Genomic DNA, 20,538 nt, shown 5'->3' with positions numbered 1-20,538 from the left:
TGTTGCAGTCATTACATTTGGGTTATCTGCTTGCAGGTAGCCCTCAGTCGGCCTAATTATCAAAGTCTTGGGTCCTGCGTCGGTTGCTGTCTGATCTTCCATGACGTCAGGTAGTCAGGGGTATAAAGCATGCAGCCGACGCCGTTACATCAGTCTTTCTTGCTGTGCGGTGCCCGAAGCAGAAGCAGTTAGCAAGTGCCGGTCGGCCGTTTCCTGAAATTTTCGTTTTCGAGTTTCAGATTCGAAGTCTTCAACTAAGCTAAGTACCCCGTTGGGGAATCTTTTTCTTTCTCTAAACCGATGTCCGTAAAAGTTAATAATTGTATTGCTTGTGGAAGGCAAATACCTCATAAAGATTTTCATTCATACTGTATTCCTTGCTTAGGCCCAGACCACGACATTACCTCGCTGTCGGTTTTGTGCCTTATTCAAACCTCAAACTATTCGTTGTCTGTTCATTTTCATATCTAAATATTTTGGTACTCTGTTCAGTTATCCAGAAATGGCTTTGGTAAGCCACCCGACTACCGACCTTCTGAAAAAAAACCGCAAAGATAAAGACAGAGACAGACCGCACAGGTCCAAAGCTGCCGACGCTTCTAAGCCAGTCACCAGTTCGCTGGTACTCAAGACACTTTCGCAGCCCCTGATACCCGGTACTTCAGATTCGCAGGCCTCTACTGAGACCCATTCGGAATCCGGTATGCCACAAGATGATTCTTCGACTGTGGAACCTGCGGATGTCTCTACCTTGGATGGGTCTGGAGCCGCTGTGCAGGCACTGGCTTCTTAGGGTGTATTCAGGCCTACTGACTTGCATATTAAACCAGCGCCATCTTCTTCTTCAAGGCCTAAAACTCGATTCATGCCTAGAAAACTGAAGCCCAGACCGCATGGTCAGGCCCCTATGCCTAAAAAAGCAAATGATAAGAATGGCTGAAGACCTTATTACTCTAATCAGGGGAAGCCACCCTTCTTCCCTCTAAGAGACCTAGAACTGAGTTTCCTTCTGATTCTTCTGATCAGGATTCTGAAATTTCTGTTTTCTCTGATGATCAGGAGTTGCCCTTATCTACCTATGAGGATTCTGATGCAGAGGACTCGATTCCCTCTGCTTCCCCTCCAGAGGATTTCTCTTTTGGTGAAATGTTGCATATTCTTGGGGAACATTTCCGCTGGGAAAGCCAGGATTACTCTGACTTCAAAAAGAGGCTTAGGGAATTCTTACTCCTACCTCAACACAGGCCTCTAGCTTATCCCTCCTGTACTGGACATTGTAGATGATGTCTTTTCAGAATCTAGCCTGGCCCCTGACTACCCCTGCTCTCAGGAAACCTGACTGATATTCGAGTTCCTGACTCTCACAAGTTCCTCTTTAAGAATCCTACTGCAGATCCTGAGACCATTTCACAGGGTTCCAAAGGCATTATACTGCCAAAAACTCTACCCCCTCTGATAGAGATTCCAGGGCCCTGGACAGATGGGGTAAGAAGGTATACACTTCTGCAACTTTGGCCATTAGGGCCTTAAACTGCCAGTTTCATATGTTAGTGTCAGCAGCATATTATTGGGTTGCTTAAACAGAAAATTATGTTGATTCCTGATTGTGCTGAAAGTAAAGAATTACAGGATTTAATGCATTCTGCTGAACAAATTGGAAAACATACTTTGCAATGTGGTTTTGATTCATTAGAGGCATCTTGCAGGGCTGCTGTCACTGGGTCTGTACTTAGAAGGCATGCTTGGCTTAAGGAGTAATCTTTGCCAGATCATGTTAAAGCTAAATTACTGGATGCTGCCTTAAACCAAGACTGCCTGTTTGGCAACAAAGCAGAAGTAGTACTTAAAAAGATTGAGGAAAAAGCTAAATCTATGCAAACTGTTAAAGATGTCCTACATGTACAACCCCCCAGATTTAGTAGGCATTGGCCTTCTAAGAATTGGTCCTTTCCTGCCTCTTCCAGGCCTTCTCAGTCCAAACCCAGAACCAGCAGAACACACAGGCTTCAGTCCCAAGGTACTTGCAGGCCTAAGCAGTGGGGGGCTCCCACTTCCAAAGCTGGAAGTAAGACACCCCCTGTCAACTGTCACAATTATTTAACTTTAAACTTTCCAAGCCCTGCCCAACTGTGACTGTTCCTATAGGGGGAAAGATCGCCCTGCATGCAAAAAACTGAGAATTCATTACCCAAGACAAATGGGTTTTAAATATAATTTCCCAAGGATACAGATTCCACTTCCTCTCCTTACCAACCCCAAACGGTTGGCCAGACCTACCCCCAAATCAGTGGGCAGAGGCTCAAAAGCAAGTTCTCTCTCTTCTAAGCATCAGGGCTATTCGACCTTTGCTAGAAGAAGAATGGGGGCAAGGCTTCTACCCAAGACCTTTCCTGGTACCCAGAAAAGACCATTCCTGGCATCCTATCCTGGACCTGTCTGTCCTAAACACTTTTTTGGTAATCCCAAAATTCAAAATGCTAACTCTCAGCTGCTTCCTATGCTAGGCAAAAATGCCTGGTTGGCAACACTGGATTTAAAGGAAGCCTACCTGCACATCCCAATAAGGGCATCTTGCAGAAGATACCTATGCTTCAGAGCAGGCTACATGCACTATCAGTTCTCTGCACTGCCCTTTGGCTTATCTACTGCACCCAGGGTATTCACCAAGTGCCTAGCTCCAGTCATTGCATTTTGCAGGCAAATAAATATTCAAATATTACCCATACCTGGACGATTGTCTAATTCAGGCAGAAAGCCAGGACATACTATTAAATCATCTGGCATTTGTAAAGAAATTACTAATTTCTCTGGGGTACACCATAAACGAAAAGAAATCACATCTAGTACCCTGCCAACAAGTTGTATTCCTGGGAGCAAGCTTGAATACAACTTCCCAGATGGCATACCTCACGCCAGCGGAAGTTCATTTGACAGCCTACTGCAAACTACTGGCCACAAAGACGCAGCTATCTTCAAGGAAAATACTGCAAGCCCTGGGGTTCATGGCCTCTTGCTTTCTACTAATTCCATATGTAAGACTGCATATGAGGAAACTGCAATGGTATCTAAAAAGCCTATAGTGCCAACATTCTCAGGACCTAGAATCAATGATTCCCGTCATACCTTGTCTACAGACAGAGTTCCTTTGGTGAGCAGAGGCCTGCCACCAAAACAAGGGACTGCTATTCACTCTACCCCTTGTAGCCCAAACCCTAACAGACACATCAGACTATGCATGGGAGGCTCACCTGGCAGGGCAGTGCATTCAGGGCAAATGGAACCAGAGTCAAATGCGCCTGCATATCAATCAAAATGCTCTGACAGCTTTCAAGGACCACATTCTTCCAGGACAATTATTGGTAAAGGCTGACAACACCACTGTTGTGTGGTACATAAGCAGGGGGGAGCCCATTTATACCCCCTCTGCAGACTAGCCATTGCCCTGTGGAACACAGCCTTGAGCTGCCAAGTGCACCTACAAGCTCAATTCCTGCCAGGCAAGCTAAATACACTGGCAGACGACCTAAGCAGAAATCTCATGGACCCACACGAGTGGAAACTGGAACCAAAGATATTTAACTTTGTGAATCAAATGGGGGAGCCCAGAGATGGACCTGTTTGCCTCCCCTTAGAACTGCCAATTGGACAAATTCTGCACAAAGACTCCCCACAGACAAGCTTGGAAAGTGGATGCCTTATCCTTCAGCTGGAAAAACCCTATCAGTTTATGCCTTTCCCCCTCTGCCTCTCCTCTTCAAAGTGCTACTAAAGATCAAACAGGACAAACCAAAGACAATGCTTATTGCACCAGACTGGCCACACCAACACTGGTACCCCCTCTTGCGCAGTGTGTCACTTCTGGAACCATGGCACCTGCCTCAGACCCCTGCCCTGCTGTCCCAGCAGGAGGGTCATTGTCTGCACCCACAGCTTCAAACCCTGAACCTTGCAGCCTGGCTAATTACATGATCTCTCCTTTAAGACCACCCAGGAGAGCCCCTACTCTTGCCCGGGACCTTAACTTTATATTGGAAAAGTTCACTCTACCTCCCTTTGGACAGAGGCACAACAAACTAATGGGCATAGTATTTTTTCATATAAGGGGTGGCGTAAGCCACAATAATTTGGGCTAGGCTTATAAATGCCTTAGGGCAGATAGCCTAGTATAAACCTATGAACCTATGAACCATCCCTCATTAAGCAAGTGATGGATGTCATTCTGGAGGCAAGGGGGCCTAGTACTAGAAAATCCTATGCTGAAAAATGGAAGAGATTCTGTTCCTGGAACCAAACACAGGGGATGGACACTACTGTGCCCAATTTTACCACTCATTCTTCAGTACTTAACTGAGATCCTTCACAAAGGCCTTTCCTTTTCTTCCATCAAAATTCATGCTTCCGCCATCTCGGCTCATTGTAATACAGAGCCACCCCTGTTCTCTCATTGAAGCAATTCCTCAGAGGGGCCAAAAACTTAAGACCACCCAGGAGAGCCCCTACTCTTGCCCGGGACCTTAACTTTATATTGGAAAAGTTCACTCTACCTCCCTTTGAGCCAGCTGCAAATGCAGAGTTGAAATTCCTTTCTTGGAAAACAGCCTTCCTCCTAGCCATCGCTTCAGCTAGAAGGGTGCCTGAGTTGCAGGCCCTCATGGCAATGGAGCCTTTCATCATCTTTCATGCGGACAGGGTGCCCCTCAGGACCAATCCCTCCTTTATGCCAAAGGTGGTATCCATTGTGGCCCTTAATCAGTACATTCATTTGCCAACCTTCTTTTCTAATCCACAGAACAAAGGGGAATGAATACTGCACTCCTTGGACATGCACAGACAACTTAGATTTTACTTGGACAGGACTAAGCCTCTCAGGAAGTCTGAACAGCTGCTGGTTGCATTTGCTGCAGGGGCAGAGGGGAAGGCCATTTCAAAGCAAACCATTTCTAAGTGGATAGGCCATTGCATTCATTTCCGCTATAAGCATCGTGGAAAAACCTACCCCACAGGGGATCAGACCACATTCAACCAGGGCTGCATCTACCTCTACAGCCTTTCTCAGAGGTGTCCCTACCAGGGACATCCTAGAAGCTGCTACCTGGAGTTCTGTACATACCTTCACCAAGCATTATCACTTGCCAATTTTTTCTAAATCCAGAGCAGGTTTTGCCTTTGCAGTCTTGTAGGGCCTTATTGCTGGTGCTAATGCTAACTTGCCTCATCCCTTCCTTAGCTTTGGGAATCTACCCAAATGTAATGACTGCAACAGTGAAACACGAATAACATAGTACAGTTGTGTACACTTACCATAAATGTAGATGTTAGAGTGTATTCACTGTTGCAGTCCTGGTTACCCTCCCTCCAGCCCCCTGACTTCTGTTGGCTTATACCTCTGTTCTTGCTTGCTATGCTTAAAACTTTCTGGTGTATTTGCTTTTTGTTGGAGGTGTAACCTTGTATATAATTGCTTCCCATTAAGGGGGCACCTGACATCTGAGGCAAGAAAAACTGATGTAACGGTGTCGGCTGCATGCTTTATACCCCTGACTACCTGACGTCATGGAAGATGAGACCGCAACCGATGCAGGACCCAAGACTTTGATAATCAGGCCGACTGAGGGCTACCTGCAAGCAGATAACCCAAATGTAGACTGCAACAGTGAATACACTCTAACATCTACATTTATGTTAAGTGTACAAAACTGTACTTTCCTCCGTCACTTGTTTGCACAGTATAACTGCTGGTTGGTATTCCATTGAAAGAACCATTTGAAAAAAAGACCTCTGTGTTCTAGGGACACTTGACTAGCAAAGGAGATGGTTGTTGTTTGACTTGTAGACTCTCCTGTTTTGGCAGAGATCCGTTCTACTTTTAATGTCTTATATTTGCCATGTTGACATGATACTACCGAGGTATGACTTCCATCAGGATGTACTACATTTCTGAAAATGCTTTCATCTTTTACTGGAATGCTTTTCAGTTTGCATTTGTAAGAAACTACAACTATAGCCATCATTGTTATGTAATCCAAATGTCATCACTCGGTGAAGGAAGCTGTATCTTGCATTTCTTTCTACATTCTGTGAGTTGCCAAAAAAAAAAAACCTTGCAGGTAACCAAAATGCAGTGTGTACACACGTACATTATATAACCGTTATCTTGATGTATGCTTGAGAAAAGGTCCAGAATTATATTCTATTGTAAAGAAACTTGTTCAAGTGTCTTAAAATATACTAATTACGTATCTGGTTATTGTAGAACTTTCATCTGATAGATTACAATCTGCTGACGTTTGCTATCCTTGTCTTGGCTCGCAGACTTATCACTGCAGTCGTAAAAGAGGTAAGAATATGTTTATTTTTTTGTATATTAAAGCAGTTTTAACAGTATCAGCATGTACATCTTCAACACTGCACTGTTTTCCCTAAAGATTTTGGCCCGCCAAAGTCTGAGGATGTTGCTTTCCTGTGTCACACCAGCTTTGTAGTAAAGTGCTGTAAATAATTTTTCTGTCTGATGCAGTTTGCCTGCAGCACTAGTAAATTTGATCATCGCCCTGCCTGCATTTATTGTAGACGTTGCATTTGTGTTGGGAATGATAGGCAGCCTCCTCCAGCTTTCGAGTTTTAATGCTAGATAATCATTCCTGCAAATCAGTATTTTTCATGCTCTTTTTGCATTAATAATGGCACCAAAATGTTTTGTGTTTTTTTGTATTGTAAAATTTAACAAAGCAAATTTCAGAACACAGCTGAAAGTTGTAGACTTTTTGTTTAAAAAATGTCTAAAGTGATGGCAGAGGCAGTCCTTCCACAGATCCTCTTTTTCCACAGATGAGTACAGAGACTGTATATGGCAGAAAAGCTTTATTGTAGGAAAAAAGTACTGCTTATTATGTTGCACAAGTTTATATGTGCTGTTGGCATTTTGCATCTTGATTTTGTGTATGTGCTTGTTAAATTGAAATTAACCGCAACAGGCACACACTGTACAGCCCAATGTTCGTAATTGCTGACAGATTTATTGAAACAAGCAACACAGCTAGATTACTGTCAGATACACTGCACTTCCTCAGCTGACTCAGATTATAAAAATGTCCACCGAAAAAGTCTTTACAGCCACTTTTATAGTTTTAAAACTTTATCCTTGATGAAAACATTCTTTTCCTGTATTGAAGCCTTCTTTGTCTGCATCCTTATCTCAATCCAGAGAAAAGCAGTTCTCAGCATGCCGAAATGTTCTTTCATTGATTGGAATAGTTTACAGTTTTTCTCTGCTGTTAGCCATTTCCCTTTTCACTTGAATATGTGTACGTTCAACTGTTTAGGATGTCTCAACAAGCCTCTCTTGTTAATGCCATTTGTTACAAAAACATTCAGAAGTATATTTTTTGGTTCACTCAAGCACCTTCTGTTCACACTGTTATGATTACCAAACCTCTGTTACTGTGAGGGAGAAAAGTTTGCTATATGAGGGAAACTAATATTATGCTTATATAATTCTATCAATTTCCTCTTTTTATTTTGAAAGCGAAAAAATATTCAATCAAATTTAAATCTTGCAGAAAAATAGTGTCTCCATTGGTTATGTTACTTTTTTTTATCACCTACATTAGTTGCAATGAAATGAATACCTGATTGGCAGTCTTTTTAAATGAAAGTTTAATACACATGCATGTTATTATGATCAACAAAATAATAGCTACTATAGCAATTAAAATTGTGATGATGGTTTTTCACCATTCTGAAAATAACTCATTTAACCAATCCTTCCAGTCAACTGTTCCGTGTCTTTCTAGCCGTTTCCGGTACTAATTGTATTTTACTTAAATGTTGCTTTATGGATTCTGTCTTGTCTGGAATGTAAGTACAGCACTTTTCATTGATCGGAGCAGAAAGACCCTTTTGCTTCTGCTGTATTTGTCATGACTGTAGACCTATGATTGATCTAATGTACCAGTACTGTTTCTTAATTCTCTTTCTCCTGACATTTCTTATTTTATCTTCAGGCAATTTTTTAGTTAATCTTTTATTGAGGGTATTGCATACCCTACATAATGGGTTCCATGTGATGTTGTCAATCTCATCTTTATTCTCACTTGTTGGTCTGATCCGATCCATCAGATCCGTCTCGGCCTTTTTCAATATCTTGATGCCTTCAGCAAAGCTCAAGGGCATTCTCCCTTTTACCCATGATGCAGTTCCCTAAACCTCCAGATCTTGTTTGCCACTCCGCGAAAGATGTGGACCTTCAAGAAGCTCAGGGCTAAGTGAAAGTTTATTTATATATTCGTTGTATTTCCTACTTAATTATTTGACTTTTGTACTTTGTTTCTCTTCTATTTTTAGTTAGTAATTCCCTTACCCTTCTTGGTCTGACTTTTATTAAAGACGCTTGTTTTTGCTGTGCGAGTGTTGTTCTCTTTCCCTTTCCAATGTCTGTTAAAGTTAGAGGACATTCTTTAACACTCTAATTCTAGAATTTAAAAAAAAAACTTTGTTTTCATCTTAAAATTTCTAGATTTCCTCAGTCTAATTAACGTCCGTTTTTAGTTATAGGGTGTTAGTGTGTGTGGTGCTGGTTTCTTTTTTTCTGAAGCTTGATTTGAATTGCTGGTGTTTGAAATCAACAGTATGTCTCAAAACAGGATGGGGAAACCCTTGGTTTTAAAAAAATGTGACGAATGTGGAAGAAAAGATGCCTGTAAGTGATATACACACTTTGTGTGTGTGTGTATTGCTTGGGGCCTTTACATTTATAGGAATCATGCTCCATTTTTCATGGCTTCAACCAAAGAGCTTTTATGGAGCGTAAAAATAAACTAATATTAAAAGGTTTACTAAAAACTCATTTTTCTGAGGCTATTTCAACGAAGTCCTCTAAGTATAGTAAATTATCGGACAAGTCAGCGAAAACCCAAAAGCGACCTTCCTCGACTTCAAGATCATCCTCTGAGCTGAGACAGAAAGTACCTAATCTGACAGCTCCTACAGCTTCTTCAGAGCAGCCAGTAGGTTTTGGATCTGAGAGGTCTTCAGAGCAGCCTGGACCTTCTTCTCCAACCTGTTTGGTACCCACTGAGTTTAGACTTTGGAGTCATTCTCCATCATTGGAGCCTATATCTTCTCAGCTCCCATTGCCAATATTGACAAATTTGAGATCCCCTGCTTTATCTACCCAGTCTACTAGGAGCTTGTTTGATATAATGTGGCTAGGTTAGTACAGAGGCTTCTGAAGACACTGGCTTTGGTCAAGTTATGATTGGATCCAGGCCCAAAGGTATTGAATCCAGCAAAGTCCTTTCCATCGGTGCCTATTCCTCCTCCAATCCAACCCCTGGTATTGGAGCCCGTAGTTTCAAATGTCCAGCTAGTGTCCATTTCTGATCTCTGGTCCAAAGATTCTTCGTATCTGACGTCTGTCCTGAGTTCTGCTCTATCTGAGTGGGAGGTCTCTAGGAGCTGACATTCCCCAGTTGGGCCTGAAGAGCAAGCTCAGATCTCGCCGGATCTGACCTTGGCTCTTAGGGCTTCAGCACATGTGAGTTTGGATCCTACCTCTGCCTTTAGAGCTCCTGTGCCAGAGATTCCCTTGGCTCTGACTACCTTTTTGTAGGCTCCAGGGACGACTTCGGATCAGGGCCGGAGTGCCTTTGAGGTTATGAGGAGGGTATTGACTGCATCCCAGTCTCAAACAGTCTCACCTGGATCTTGCTTCCACTTCTGGGCTGGTGACTATGCCTTCTTGAGTACCCTTTCCTCAGGACGTCCAGCAAGGGACCCCCATCCTCCTGAAACTTTCCCAGATCACCCCACTATGCAAGTCCTTTGGAAATGGACTTGCAAGAGGAAGCATGTGGACTCTCCAGAACAGTCAGACACATCTGATACTGACCTCGATGATGCAGAAGGGTCCCTCAGTCCCCTCCTGAAGATGTCTCCTTCTGAGACATCCTGGAAATGTTAAGAGTGGCAACTGGCAGTCCACAACCCCTTCAATTGATGAGTTGGTATAACCTGAAGGTCTTTGGGTCTCGCCGTTCTACCTCTTGGATGACCCCTCCTTCTGATGAGCTTATTGAGTTAATCTTTTGGAAGGTTTGGGAGACCCCATACAGCATAGACCCTATTCCTAGGTGGCCAAATGAATAAATTACTGCCCACAAAAAGTAAAAATACACAGGAATAGGTGAAAGGTGTGGTGCAAGAAAACTGTGTAAACTTAAAGTAAAAAAACAGTCTGAAGAAGCGATAGTGTTATTGAGAAAGCGCTTACTTTTAGCACTTTCTTTTATGTTCGGTAAATAGTTTTTGCCTAGCTGTGTTGGTTTGGTACTTGTTTTTTTACTTCAAGTAATAAATTACTGCCCCTTCGGACAAGGCTTTCCTCCAAAGGTGTAGCAGCTGATGCCATGGTTGTGGCAGCGGCCACTAAAAAAGAACGGTCTGAGACTAGTTACACTATCCATCCCCGAATAAAGATTCTAGGACCATGGATAGATACAGGAACCACATCTTTTTGTCGGCAACCTTCACCTTACGGTTGCTGAATTACTTAACACATTTTACTAGACTACAGAGGGATCTGATAAAGGAGTTGTCAGTCTCCCTCCAAGGAGCTGTAGCTGATAATTTGCAGACAAAGTAACCTATCAGCTCGCCACCCTAAATTCTGTTCTAAACTCTTCCATGAGATTCACCTCATATGTAACGGATGGAAAGAGTAGGGCAGTGGGTTCAGGCATCTCACTTAGGAGGCAGGCCTGGATGTGTCTTTGGAGAAGCCCTTCAAGTCTTCTTTCAGTAATGTCTCTCTTGATGGCTCCTCTCTTTTTGGGCTCAAAGTTAGAGACATTCACCAGGTCTGAACAGGCAGGCAAGACTTTATCTGCCATTGGGTACATTTTTATCACCCACCAGACCCTTTCCCAAAGGTCAAAGAGGTAGTGGAAAGATGTGGTTCAAAAAATCAGAGGTCTTTTGAAGACACACAGGGTGAAAGTTCCCTTAGAGGGAGAGAGGGGAACAGTAATGGAAGACGCCACCCTCGCAGCAAGGGAGGCCCGCAGAATCAAGGCTCCAGAAAATCTTTCTTTGGTAAGCCCTTTCAGATCTCCTGAAGGGGTGCCAGTTGTCCTCCTCTGGAGGCAGTCAGGGGACAGTTGTCTCTGCACCTTCATACCTGGCTAAGAATGACAAACTACGGGTGCAGAACATAATATCCAGGTATTATATCCTTCCTTTTTCCCCTCCCCATTTCCAAAAACAAAATGGTTCCAGACATTCCACCCAGTCAGAAGTAACAAGCAACCTTAGAAATTCAAAAGTTGCTAAGAAAGAGTCATCCAAGAAGTTCCCACAGACCAGAGAGGATTTAGAACTTACTCGAGATTATCTTTAGTTTCAAAGAAAACACGGGACTTGAGGCCCATTCTGGATCTCAGCAATCTAAACAAATCAGTCAAAGAGCAAGTTCCAGATGGTGATACTGCTGTCAGTACTTACTTTTTCTAAAAAAGGGCAATTAGATGTGCTCTGTAGATCTTCAAGATGCATACTACCATATACAGATGGAAAGGTCGTCCAGAAGACACTTGCAGTTCTGGCTAGGAGCCGGTCACTTCTAGTTTCGAGCTCTGCCCTTTGGTCTCACTACAGCCCCTGGAGTGTCCACGAAATTCATGGCAGTAGTTACGGCTCACCTGAGATGTCAAGGATTCCGGGTGTTTCCATATCTGGACGACTAGCTCATAACCACCCTAACCAGGCATCTTCTGCTACAGGCCAAAAACTCCACACTACAGCTCAGTTCCTCTCTCGAGATTACAGTAAACTATGAAAAATCTGCTCTAGAGCCATGTTAGAACTTGGTCTTCATAGGAGCAGAAATAGACGCAAGAAGAATGATAGCAAAACTTCCACAAGACAGAGTAGACGGTCTTTGGTATTGTGTAAAAATGTTGATCAGAAAGAAACGAGATGCTGCCAGATTAGTTCAAGTACTAGGCAAAATGGCCACCTCAGTTGTCCTTATTCCCTTAGCTTGTCTTCACATTAGAATACTGCAATGGTTACTTTCGACACAGTGGTAAATTCTAGAACCATCAATGATAACATCAAGATAAATTCATGCAAAAGGGATCTTCAGTGGTGGATTCACTCTCCTCTGGTATCTCAGGGCTTTCACTTTATTCCTTCCCAACCCCAAGCCACAGTGACCACGGACACTTCCCATATTGGGGGGGGGGCATTATCTAGGGAAGACAGTTCAAGGCATCTGGCATCAACATGACACCCATCTGCACATAAACGTCCTGGAGATGTGGGCTGTGCTTTTACCGTTGCAAGCATTTCAAGACGCACTCCCTCTGGGAATATTAGCAGTCCAGTCAGACATGTATGTAGTCTGATACATAAACAAGCAAGGAGGAACCAAGTCTTACCCCCTTTGTCAGGAAACCCTAAGGGTTTAGCAATAGGGCTACATCTTCCAATCGATTTCTGATAGCAATGCACATCCGGAGGAAATCCAGCAAAACAGCAGACACTGAACTAGACTATTGCCATAATGAGTGGTCCCTCAATCAAAATATTGCAGAAGAGACTTTTCCGAAAATGGAGACAGCCTTGCTGCAACATTTTTGCTTTACCCACCAATGCAGCAACTACTTTGTTCTCATTCCCCATCCGAGGGAGTCATCAAAGGATGCACTTGATCACAGTTGACCTCCAGTACTCCTTTATGCTTATCCACCAACTCTTCTAATTCTCAAACTACTACAGCAAGCAAGTCTGTTGAAGACTACAATAATCCTAATTGCCCCCTATTGGCCTCAACAAATTTGGTTCCCCTTCCTTTGGCCTTGTGTTCAGGACAAACCATGGATTCTGGACCCCATTCCAGATCTTCTGACTAACCCGTCAGGAATGGTTCATCCCAGTCTAAACTTCAAACTGACAGCTTGGGTGCTCCATTTCCCCTGATAGCCAGGCTTCCTTCACTTTCCCATCCAGTAAGAGACATTCTAATTTCTTCACATAAGTCATCCACACGAAAACTGTGCAAAGAAAAAGTTTGTTTTATGGGCTAATTCTAATCAGATTGTTCCATTCACTGCGCTCCTACATTTTATATTCAACTTCTTGGCTAAACTTTTCAGTGAAGGTGGTGCTGCAGCTAGTATTAGAGTTCAATTGGCAGCCATTTCAAACTTTCATATAGGAGAAAATGGCTACGGAATTATGTCAGGCTTTGTACAGCCTTGTTACAAGGAACCACACTTCAAAGACCTTGTACAAAGACCCATCTCCATCTTGGGAGCTAAAGTTTGTGTTGTCACATATTATCTATCCTCCCTTTTGAACCTTAAGCTATCTGTGACTTAAAGTATCTTTCTTGGAAGACCGTTTCCAGTAGCCATCACCTCAGCAAGAAGAGTTTCAGAATTACAGGCTTTCTCTGTCATACCACCATACTTGATTTTTCATATTGGCAGAGTATCTTAACGTTCCAACCCCCCTTTCTGCCCAAGGTAGTATCTGAAAGTGACCTCAGTCATTCTATTGAGTTTCCAATATTCTTCCCAAATTTTCAGAAAAAAGGGGAATATTTGTTACATCTATTAGATGTTCATAGGCAGTTACATTTTTACATACATAGATCTACAGAATTCAGAAAATCAGATCAGCTCTTTGTTTCCTGTTCCAATACTCAAAGGCTTATAAGATCTAAGGTTACCTTATCCATATCGTTTTCCAAATGCATTTCCTTTATTTACAATTCTAAGAACAAAACTCTCCCTGCACCTATCAGAGCTCATTCCCCCCAGGGCGATGGCTACTCCTTCAGCTTTCCAAGCAAGGCTCTCTTTGGCAGTATCTGTGCTGCAGCTACATGAGCAAGTCCTCATACCTTCATTACTCATTACAAAGTAGATTTGGCCTCCATAAGTAGAGCATCCTTTGAGTCTATTGTCCTGAGGAATATTCTCCCATGAGTCAGGTAGCTTGGGATGGTCCTACACGTGAGAATAAAGGTGAGATTAACAACATAAAATAAAGAAGTTATGTACTTACCATAACATTCCATGTGTGTGTCGTCCATCTCCGCCTTTATTCTCACAACCCACCCGCCTACCCCTTGATTACGCTTCTGGGAGATCAGATAATAGTAATTGGATATCCTTTGGACTCTCTAGCCTCAGAAACCACTTGTTCTTACACTGAAAATATTGTTACCTATAACCTTAATTACACTAAAGTTTTTTTTTTTCTTATGGGCAAACAAGATCTGAGGGTTTAGGGAACTGCATCATGGCTAAGGGAGAATGCCCATGAGCTTTGCTGAAGGCCTTAAGCTTTTGGAAAAGGCCAAGATGGATCAGACCCACAAGTGAGAATAAAGGCGGAGATGGACAATAACTTTTTTTCCCATTCCATAGGACGCCATTTATATGCTTTTGTACTGCAAATGTAGTATTCCCTAGCGACTGTGATATTGCATTCACTGGCCCCTACTGGTTTTGACTCTGTCTGCTGTGTACATACACTTCCTTTTAGAACTGTCCTTACTTTTAAGGTTGAAACATCTGCCTTGTCTGGTTTACCACAACTCTATTCCTGTCACTACTATTTTTTAGCAAATCTTTACATTCTGTACTGTTAGGACCAATAGTTCAGTCAGTTCCATTACTTTGCGCTCTGACTATTTCTTGGCATACTTTCTGCGGGTCTTTTATCCATGGTTGATGTGTTGCTTTTAACTGTCCCTGCCACTTGTACTTTTGAATAGGTCAAACAAAAAGGAAAGTCAGAGTAAGAATCATGGAGCACTTGGGGGGTATTAGAAAGACATTTTCTAAGTTCAGTAGCAGAACATTTTATATCAGTACATGAGGGATATAGTAAAGATTTATTCTTCAGTGTACTGGCATGTCCCCTTATGAATAATGGAGGCAATTTTAGAAATTAACTAAGTTAGAAAGCAAATTGATAATACATTTCAGGACACTTCAACCTAGGGGCATGAACATATAAAGTAATTTAATCTTGTAGTTGAATTCAGGGGTTTGTCATATATATTTTCTAAAAATAAGGTGCATTTTGAAAGGATGTTAAAATGCTTTTTTATGTGGTATAATTCAATATTTAAGCTACTCTAATTTAATTATATTTGTAAAAATGTCACATTTACACGATGTAACGCTATGTTCTCTGCCTTTAAGGTAACACTGGTTTTAACTATGGTGTTAATATGGTGTTAATCACACTTTGGATGACTATAAAATGGGGGGGTGTTTATACACTTGTATTCCTTGAAGGTGAAAGGCCAAGGTACCAGAATAAATGATTTGAGAATTTTTCACCCTGGAGTTGTCCTTGCCTTGAAGCTGTGCTTTATTTTATGTTTTTGCTTCATTTGATCTTCATTCTGTGGGTTAGGCACCAACATCAGTGCCAGGCCGGCCATATCCAAGCTACGGTGCCAGAATTGAGCTCCTCCCCAACCCATAGTGCCCCTCTCTCCCTCACTACCTTAGATCTTGTTTGCTGCCATTCCAGCTACAAGCGAGTTGGCTGAGCTCCTTCCTGGCTGAGCTCCTTCTTTGGTGTGATTTTTTCTGAAATTGAAAAAATCTACGTACCTCTGGTACTGTTCATCTACTTTTCTAAGTTTCTAACCTTTTCCGTACCCTACGCGTTTCTCTGTAAAAAAATAAATAAATAAGATTGAGACAGACAACATGGCAGTGGTCTGATATATCAACAAACAGGGAGGAACTAGATCATATCCCCTCTGTCGAGAGGCCATAAGATTGTGGGAGTGAGCGATTTCCTCAGGCCACTTTCTTATTGCAATGCACATTCTGGGGAGTTCCAGCATTCTAGCGAACAAACTCAGCAGGACCATTTTGTCTCCTCACAGGTGGTCTCTGAAACAGTCCGTGGCGAACATGATCTTCTAGAAATGGGGTCAGCCATGCTGCAATCTCTTCACATGACTTTCCAATGCCAAGTGCAGCGAGTTTTCACCCTAATTTCCCTCAGAGGAGAGATTCCCAGAGATGCTGTAGTTCATGCTTGTCCCCCGGTCTGTTGTACGCTTACCCTCCCTCTTATGTCAAAATTCCTTCAGAAGGCACAGAAGTTGAGGTGCTGCGTGATCCTCATTGCCCCCTTCTGGCCTCATTAAGTTTGGTTTCCTCTCCTTTGTGTCTCAGTGTCAGTCGTCCTTGGATTCTGTATCAATGTCCAGATCCGATTTCCAATCCGGAGGGCGATTTCATTCAGATCTAAAAAGTCTGAAGAGCACAGCTTGGGTTCTGCAGTTCCAGTGATGGCTAGAGTTCCTGTGCTTTTTTCTTCTGTGAAGCACATATTGCTTTCCGCTCACAAGTCGTCTACCAAGAAGATTTATGCTACCAAATGAGAGGTTTTCCTTTTGGGTGTCCCACAATTCGGTGGATCCTTTTGCTGCGTCTGTATCTTCGGTTTTAGACTTTCTGGCTTGCATCTTCAACCAAGGTGCAACCAAGGTGCCAGTTTCTCAACAGTTAAAGTCCAACTAGCTGTCATATCCCATTATGTCGGACTCCAGGATTCTTCTTTGGCTACTTCTAGCTTGTGCAAAGCCTTTTTGAAAGGAACATTTATTTTACGGCCTCCAGTTAAGGACCCTACCCCTCCTTGGGACCTAACCTTTGTACTAAAAGCGCAAAAGTGCATCTAGAGTTCCTGTCATGGAAAATGCTTTGTTGGTAGCTCTTACTTCATCTAAGCGGGTTTCTGAATTACAAGCGCTTTGCATTCACCCTCTGTACCTTATATTTCACAAAGTTCGTCTTTCTCTTAGGGCGACCCCTTCCTTCATGCCCAAGGTCACTTCAGAGAGGAATATTAATTAGGTCATCCATCTTCCTGTGTTCTTCTCAGAGTTTCAAAACAAAGGGGAATATCCATTACACATGTTTGATGTACATAGCTCTGTTTTTATCTAGATAGAGCCAAATATTTCAGAAAGTCCAGTCAGCTGTTTGTATCATATTCTAAGCCCAGATTGGGATCACCTGTTTCCAAGGTAACCATTGCCAACTGGATTGCGAAATGTATCACGTTTATTTATGACAAGTATGGTGTTTCTCTTCCTTCTGCAGTGAAGGCATATTCTACCAGGGCTGTGTCTACTTCATCAGCCTTTTCTTAGAGTTCCAGTTGATGAGATATGCGCTGCAGCTACATGGGTCAGGTCTCATACCTTCTTATCCCATTACAAATTGGATAGTTCATCTAAGAACAGAGCTTCCTTTGGTTCCGCCGTGCTCTGAAACATCCTTCCTTAAGGCCACCAAGGACTCAAGTAGTTGGGGACTCTGTCCCACAGGTTGAAGATCAAATGAAGACAACAATGTCAGATAAAGAAGTTATGTACTCACCATAACGTTCCATCTGAATTGTTGTTCTTTTGTCTTCAACCTTCCCTCCCTCCTTTCCACTTACCACGAGCACTTTGGCCTAGCAGAGGAGGCCTTCCTTTCTCTCTATGCCTCCTCTTTAAGGGGGTATTGGCTGTCATCGTGGCTTTCTGTGGTATTATGTCAGGAACCTATCAGGCAAACTCTGAGGTAGCGAGGGAGAGACGGCATTCTGGGTAGAGGAGGAGCCCAGTTTTGGCACCATATCTTGGATATGGCCGGCTCAGCACTGATGTCTGTGCCTAACCCACAGGTTGAAGACAGATGAAGAACAACAATTCAGATGGAATTGGAATGTTATGGTGAGTACATAACTTCTTTTTACATGCAGTTCAGATTCTCCTGGATGGGTGGTTCTGTATCCCCATTGCCAGCACATCTTGTGTGTGATGAGAGACTATCAAACAAGGCCATAATGCCAAGTCTGGAAGGGGGACAGATGTTTTCATCTAATATTAAGACGTAATTTGTTTTCAACTTGAACTATTCTTTTTTCAATTGGGAAGGCCTACGTCAAGATTCTGTGAGGAAGCTGTTTGGGCAGATTCTAGCGTTATTTCAAGACGTGCAAACAGCGACAGGATTATTTTTCATCAAGGTACACCTGTGTGGACAATCAACTGGTGTAGTGTGTTATTGGGACAACTTTAAACATTTTTTGTGTCTAATTACTTTCGATATCTCCTTGGACGCACTTTACATTTACATTTAACGGCTTGTGTCGTATAAGGTACTGTGACAACAACTAATTTTAGTTTCGATATCCGAAGTAAATCATTAGGACTTTAGGGCATTGTTTATAACTGGCCTTAAGTTCTGTTTGGATTCTAACTCTGGAACAACTCACATATGGACATATACGGTGAAAGTAATTAGTGACTTTAAGGACCTATGGTTCAACTAATTTAAATGTCATATCTTTATATAACAAAAAAATGTTTTAGTTCATTTGTGATATACAACATATTGGATATACAGTATTATTAGTAATATATGGGAAGTGTTTGACTATCAAAGGTGTCAGTGACATGGCTATGCATATTGTCTATGTATATTTGGGCCTGATGTCAGTATATGTATGAAGATGGGTCAGATGTCAGTGAAGAATTGTAATAGTGTTGGATGCTTTTAGTTTGAATATCTTATTAGTTGTTATATTTATAAGAACTAGATCAGCCAAGTTGATTTTTCAAACTAGTATTTCCAAACGTATACTGAAGGCATGGTTTAACCTTGGTGTTTTGTACACTTGTTGATAGCAGACATTTTTTCAGTCTCATATTTTTTAGTACACCTATGATGTGAAATGACCTAATATTGCATGTGATACTTTAATATAGGACACCCATCTATTAATACACACAGAAGTTATTATACAACATATGACTATAAGTGTTAAAGCGTAACAACATATGATGTGTGTACATGCAATAGGGTTTTCATTTTTTGTGAAACTTGTTGGGACAGTCCCATTTATTGAATATTTGTGAATAGGAATTGGTTTTGACCAAACATGGTGGTATGGGAGTCCTTTTACATTTATTAATAATAATAGAGATACAAGTACAATTTCTATAGGGTCTGTTAATATATTAGCTGTATTTTGTCCTTTTTGAATACAGCTCAACCACCCATGTGAGTTGTATGGACATTGTATGTTGTTCATGATAGAGGAACTTAAGACTGATATACTTTTGATCCATATATTTTGTGATACATTTAAATTTGGTCATTTTGGAAACTGTAGGAATCAAAAGAAATCTTCTGGGTTCCAGTGTCATTATACAGATGGTTTGGGTCTCTACGGTTATTTTTTCTTTTGGTGGACAGCTGTCCTTTGATTAAAGTATATATATTATTGATACATGCCTATATTGGTCTGTGGTGCTATCAACCCCTATGTTTTCAGCATCAGCCCTGTTAATTTATGATACTGGGATATTGGTTGAAACCCGCTATCTTTTGATTGTTCACCATTCTGTTGTGTGATTATTACTGTTCTGACATACTATATAAATTATGGACCTGGAGCAGATTCTACATGGATTATGTGCTGATCGGAATGACATAGGAATCTTTGGAATAAATGGCATACCAAGCAATAATCAGAATGGCTCCAACTTGGGTCCTACTAATTGATGTGAATTAGCTTTCAATAAACTTAACAAAAGTTTAAAGAACTTAAGGGCCAATATTTGGCACCTAAGATTATTCAAGGCATATATCAATAAGGAAATCACCCCAAGAGGCCTAAGAGTTCGGTTACAACCTCTGGTCAGCAGGTCGGAGGACAGGCTGACCAGAGAATGGAACCTAGCTCTACAGCAGTCATCCATGATGTTTGTAAAGATTCTTGACTCATATTACGAAAGGATGGTTGATATCAATGTAGCAACGGTCAATGCCTCCTGTGAGGAATGTAAGCAATACGAGTCCCAGCCTATATATGCCACTTCAGTCAATAAACTTTCAAAAGATCTGGCTAGTTTTGACAAACAAACTAAAGATAGAAAAATTCGTAAATTTAACCGGGATTGTGCTGATTATCAAAGGGGTCGCCAGTTTGACACATTTAGATCTGTCAGATTCACTGATATTGGTCGGGGGACAGCTGGCACCAAGCCTAGGAAGAGACCCAGATCTATTCTTAAGTCTAATGACAGACCTGTTAGCACCTCAGGAGAAGAATCATCCTATACAGATAATGACAGTAGTAGCTATTGCGAATCACCCAAAAGCAAAAAGTCTAATGCTATGCACCCTTTAGACATAGTAGGAGGAGATGGGGGGAGGGGCCGTAAACATAGACATGCGCATAAGATCCAACTCCATGGAGGGATTGGTACAAACACTGTTGAACTAACTGAACAAAGGTATCACAATGTACTGACTTTATCTGATGTACAACGTACTGATGCACAAGACACATTACTTAATAAAGGTTGTGGTTTTATCCCTGGTTTCTTTCCTGATGAATATAACGTTGTCAATGATGTACTGTCTTTGTGTCGTAATCTTAACTTGAAGTTGTTTTTTTTCAGACCACATTTCTCAAAGATCACAGGAATTCAGG

At 41.9% G+C, this 20,538-nt stretch overlaps 1 protein-coding gene across 3 annotated transcripts in view; it reads left to right on the top strand.

The window, feature by feature from the left end:
- TMEM39B (transmembrane protein 39B) overlaps positions 1-20,538 on the top strand; it is a 509,422-nt gene that overhangs the window by 136,379 nt on the left and 352,505 nt on the right. For all 3 annotated transcript variants that reach the window (XM_044082633.1, XM_044082642.1, XM_044082651.1), the window contains one exon: positions 6,254-6,337. In XM_044082633.1, coding sequence (XP_043938568.1) covers positions 6,254-6,337 — 84 coding nt within the window. The remainder of the gene's footprint in view (positions 1-6,253; positions 6,338-20,538) is intronic.

This window comes from Protopterus annectens, chromosome 1.part1 (assembly GCF_019279795.1).
Source record: "Protopterus annectens isolate FY-2018-M chromosome 1.part1, PAN1.0, whole genome shotgun sequence".
Lineage (NCBI taxonomy): Eukaryota > Metazoa > Chordata > Ceratodontiformes > Protopteridae > Protopterus > Protopterus annectens.
This window is presented reverse-complemented; position numbering and strand designations above follow the sequence as displayed.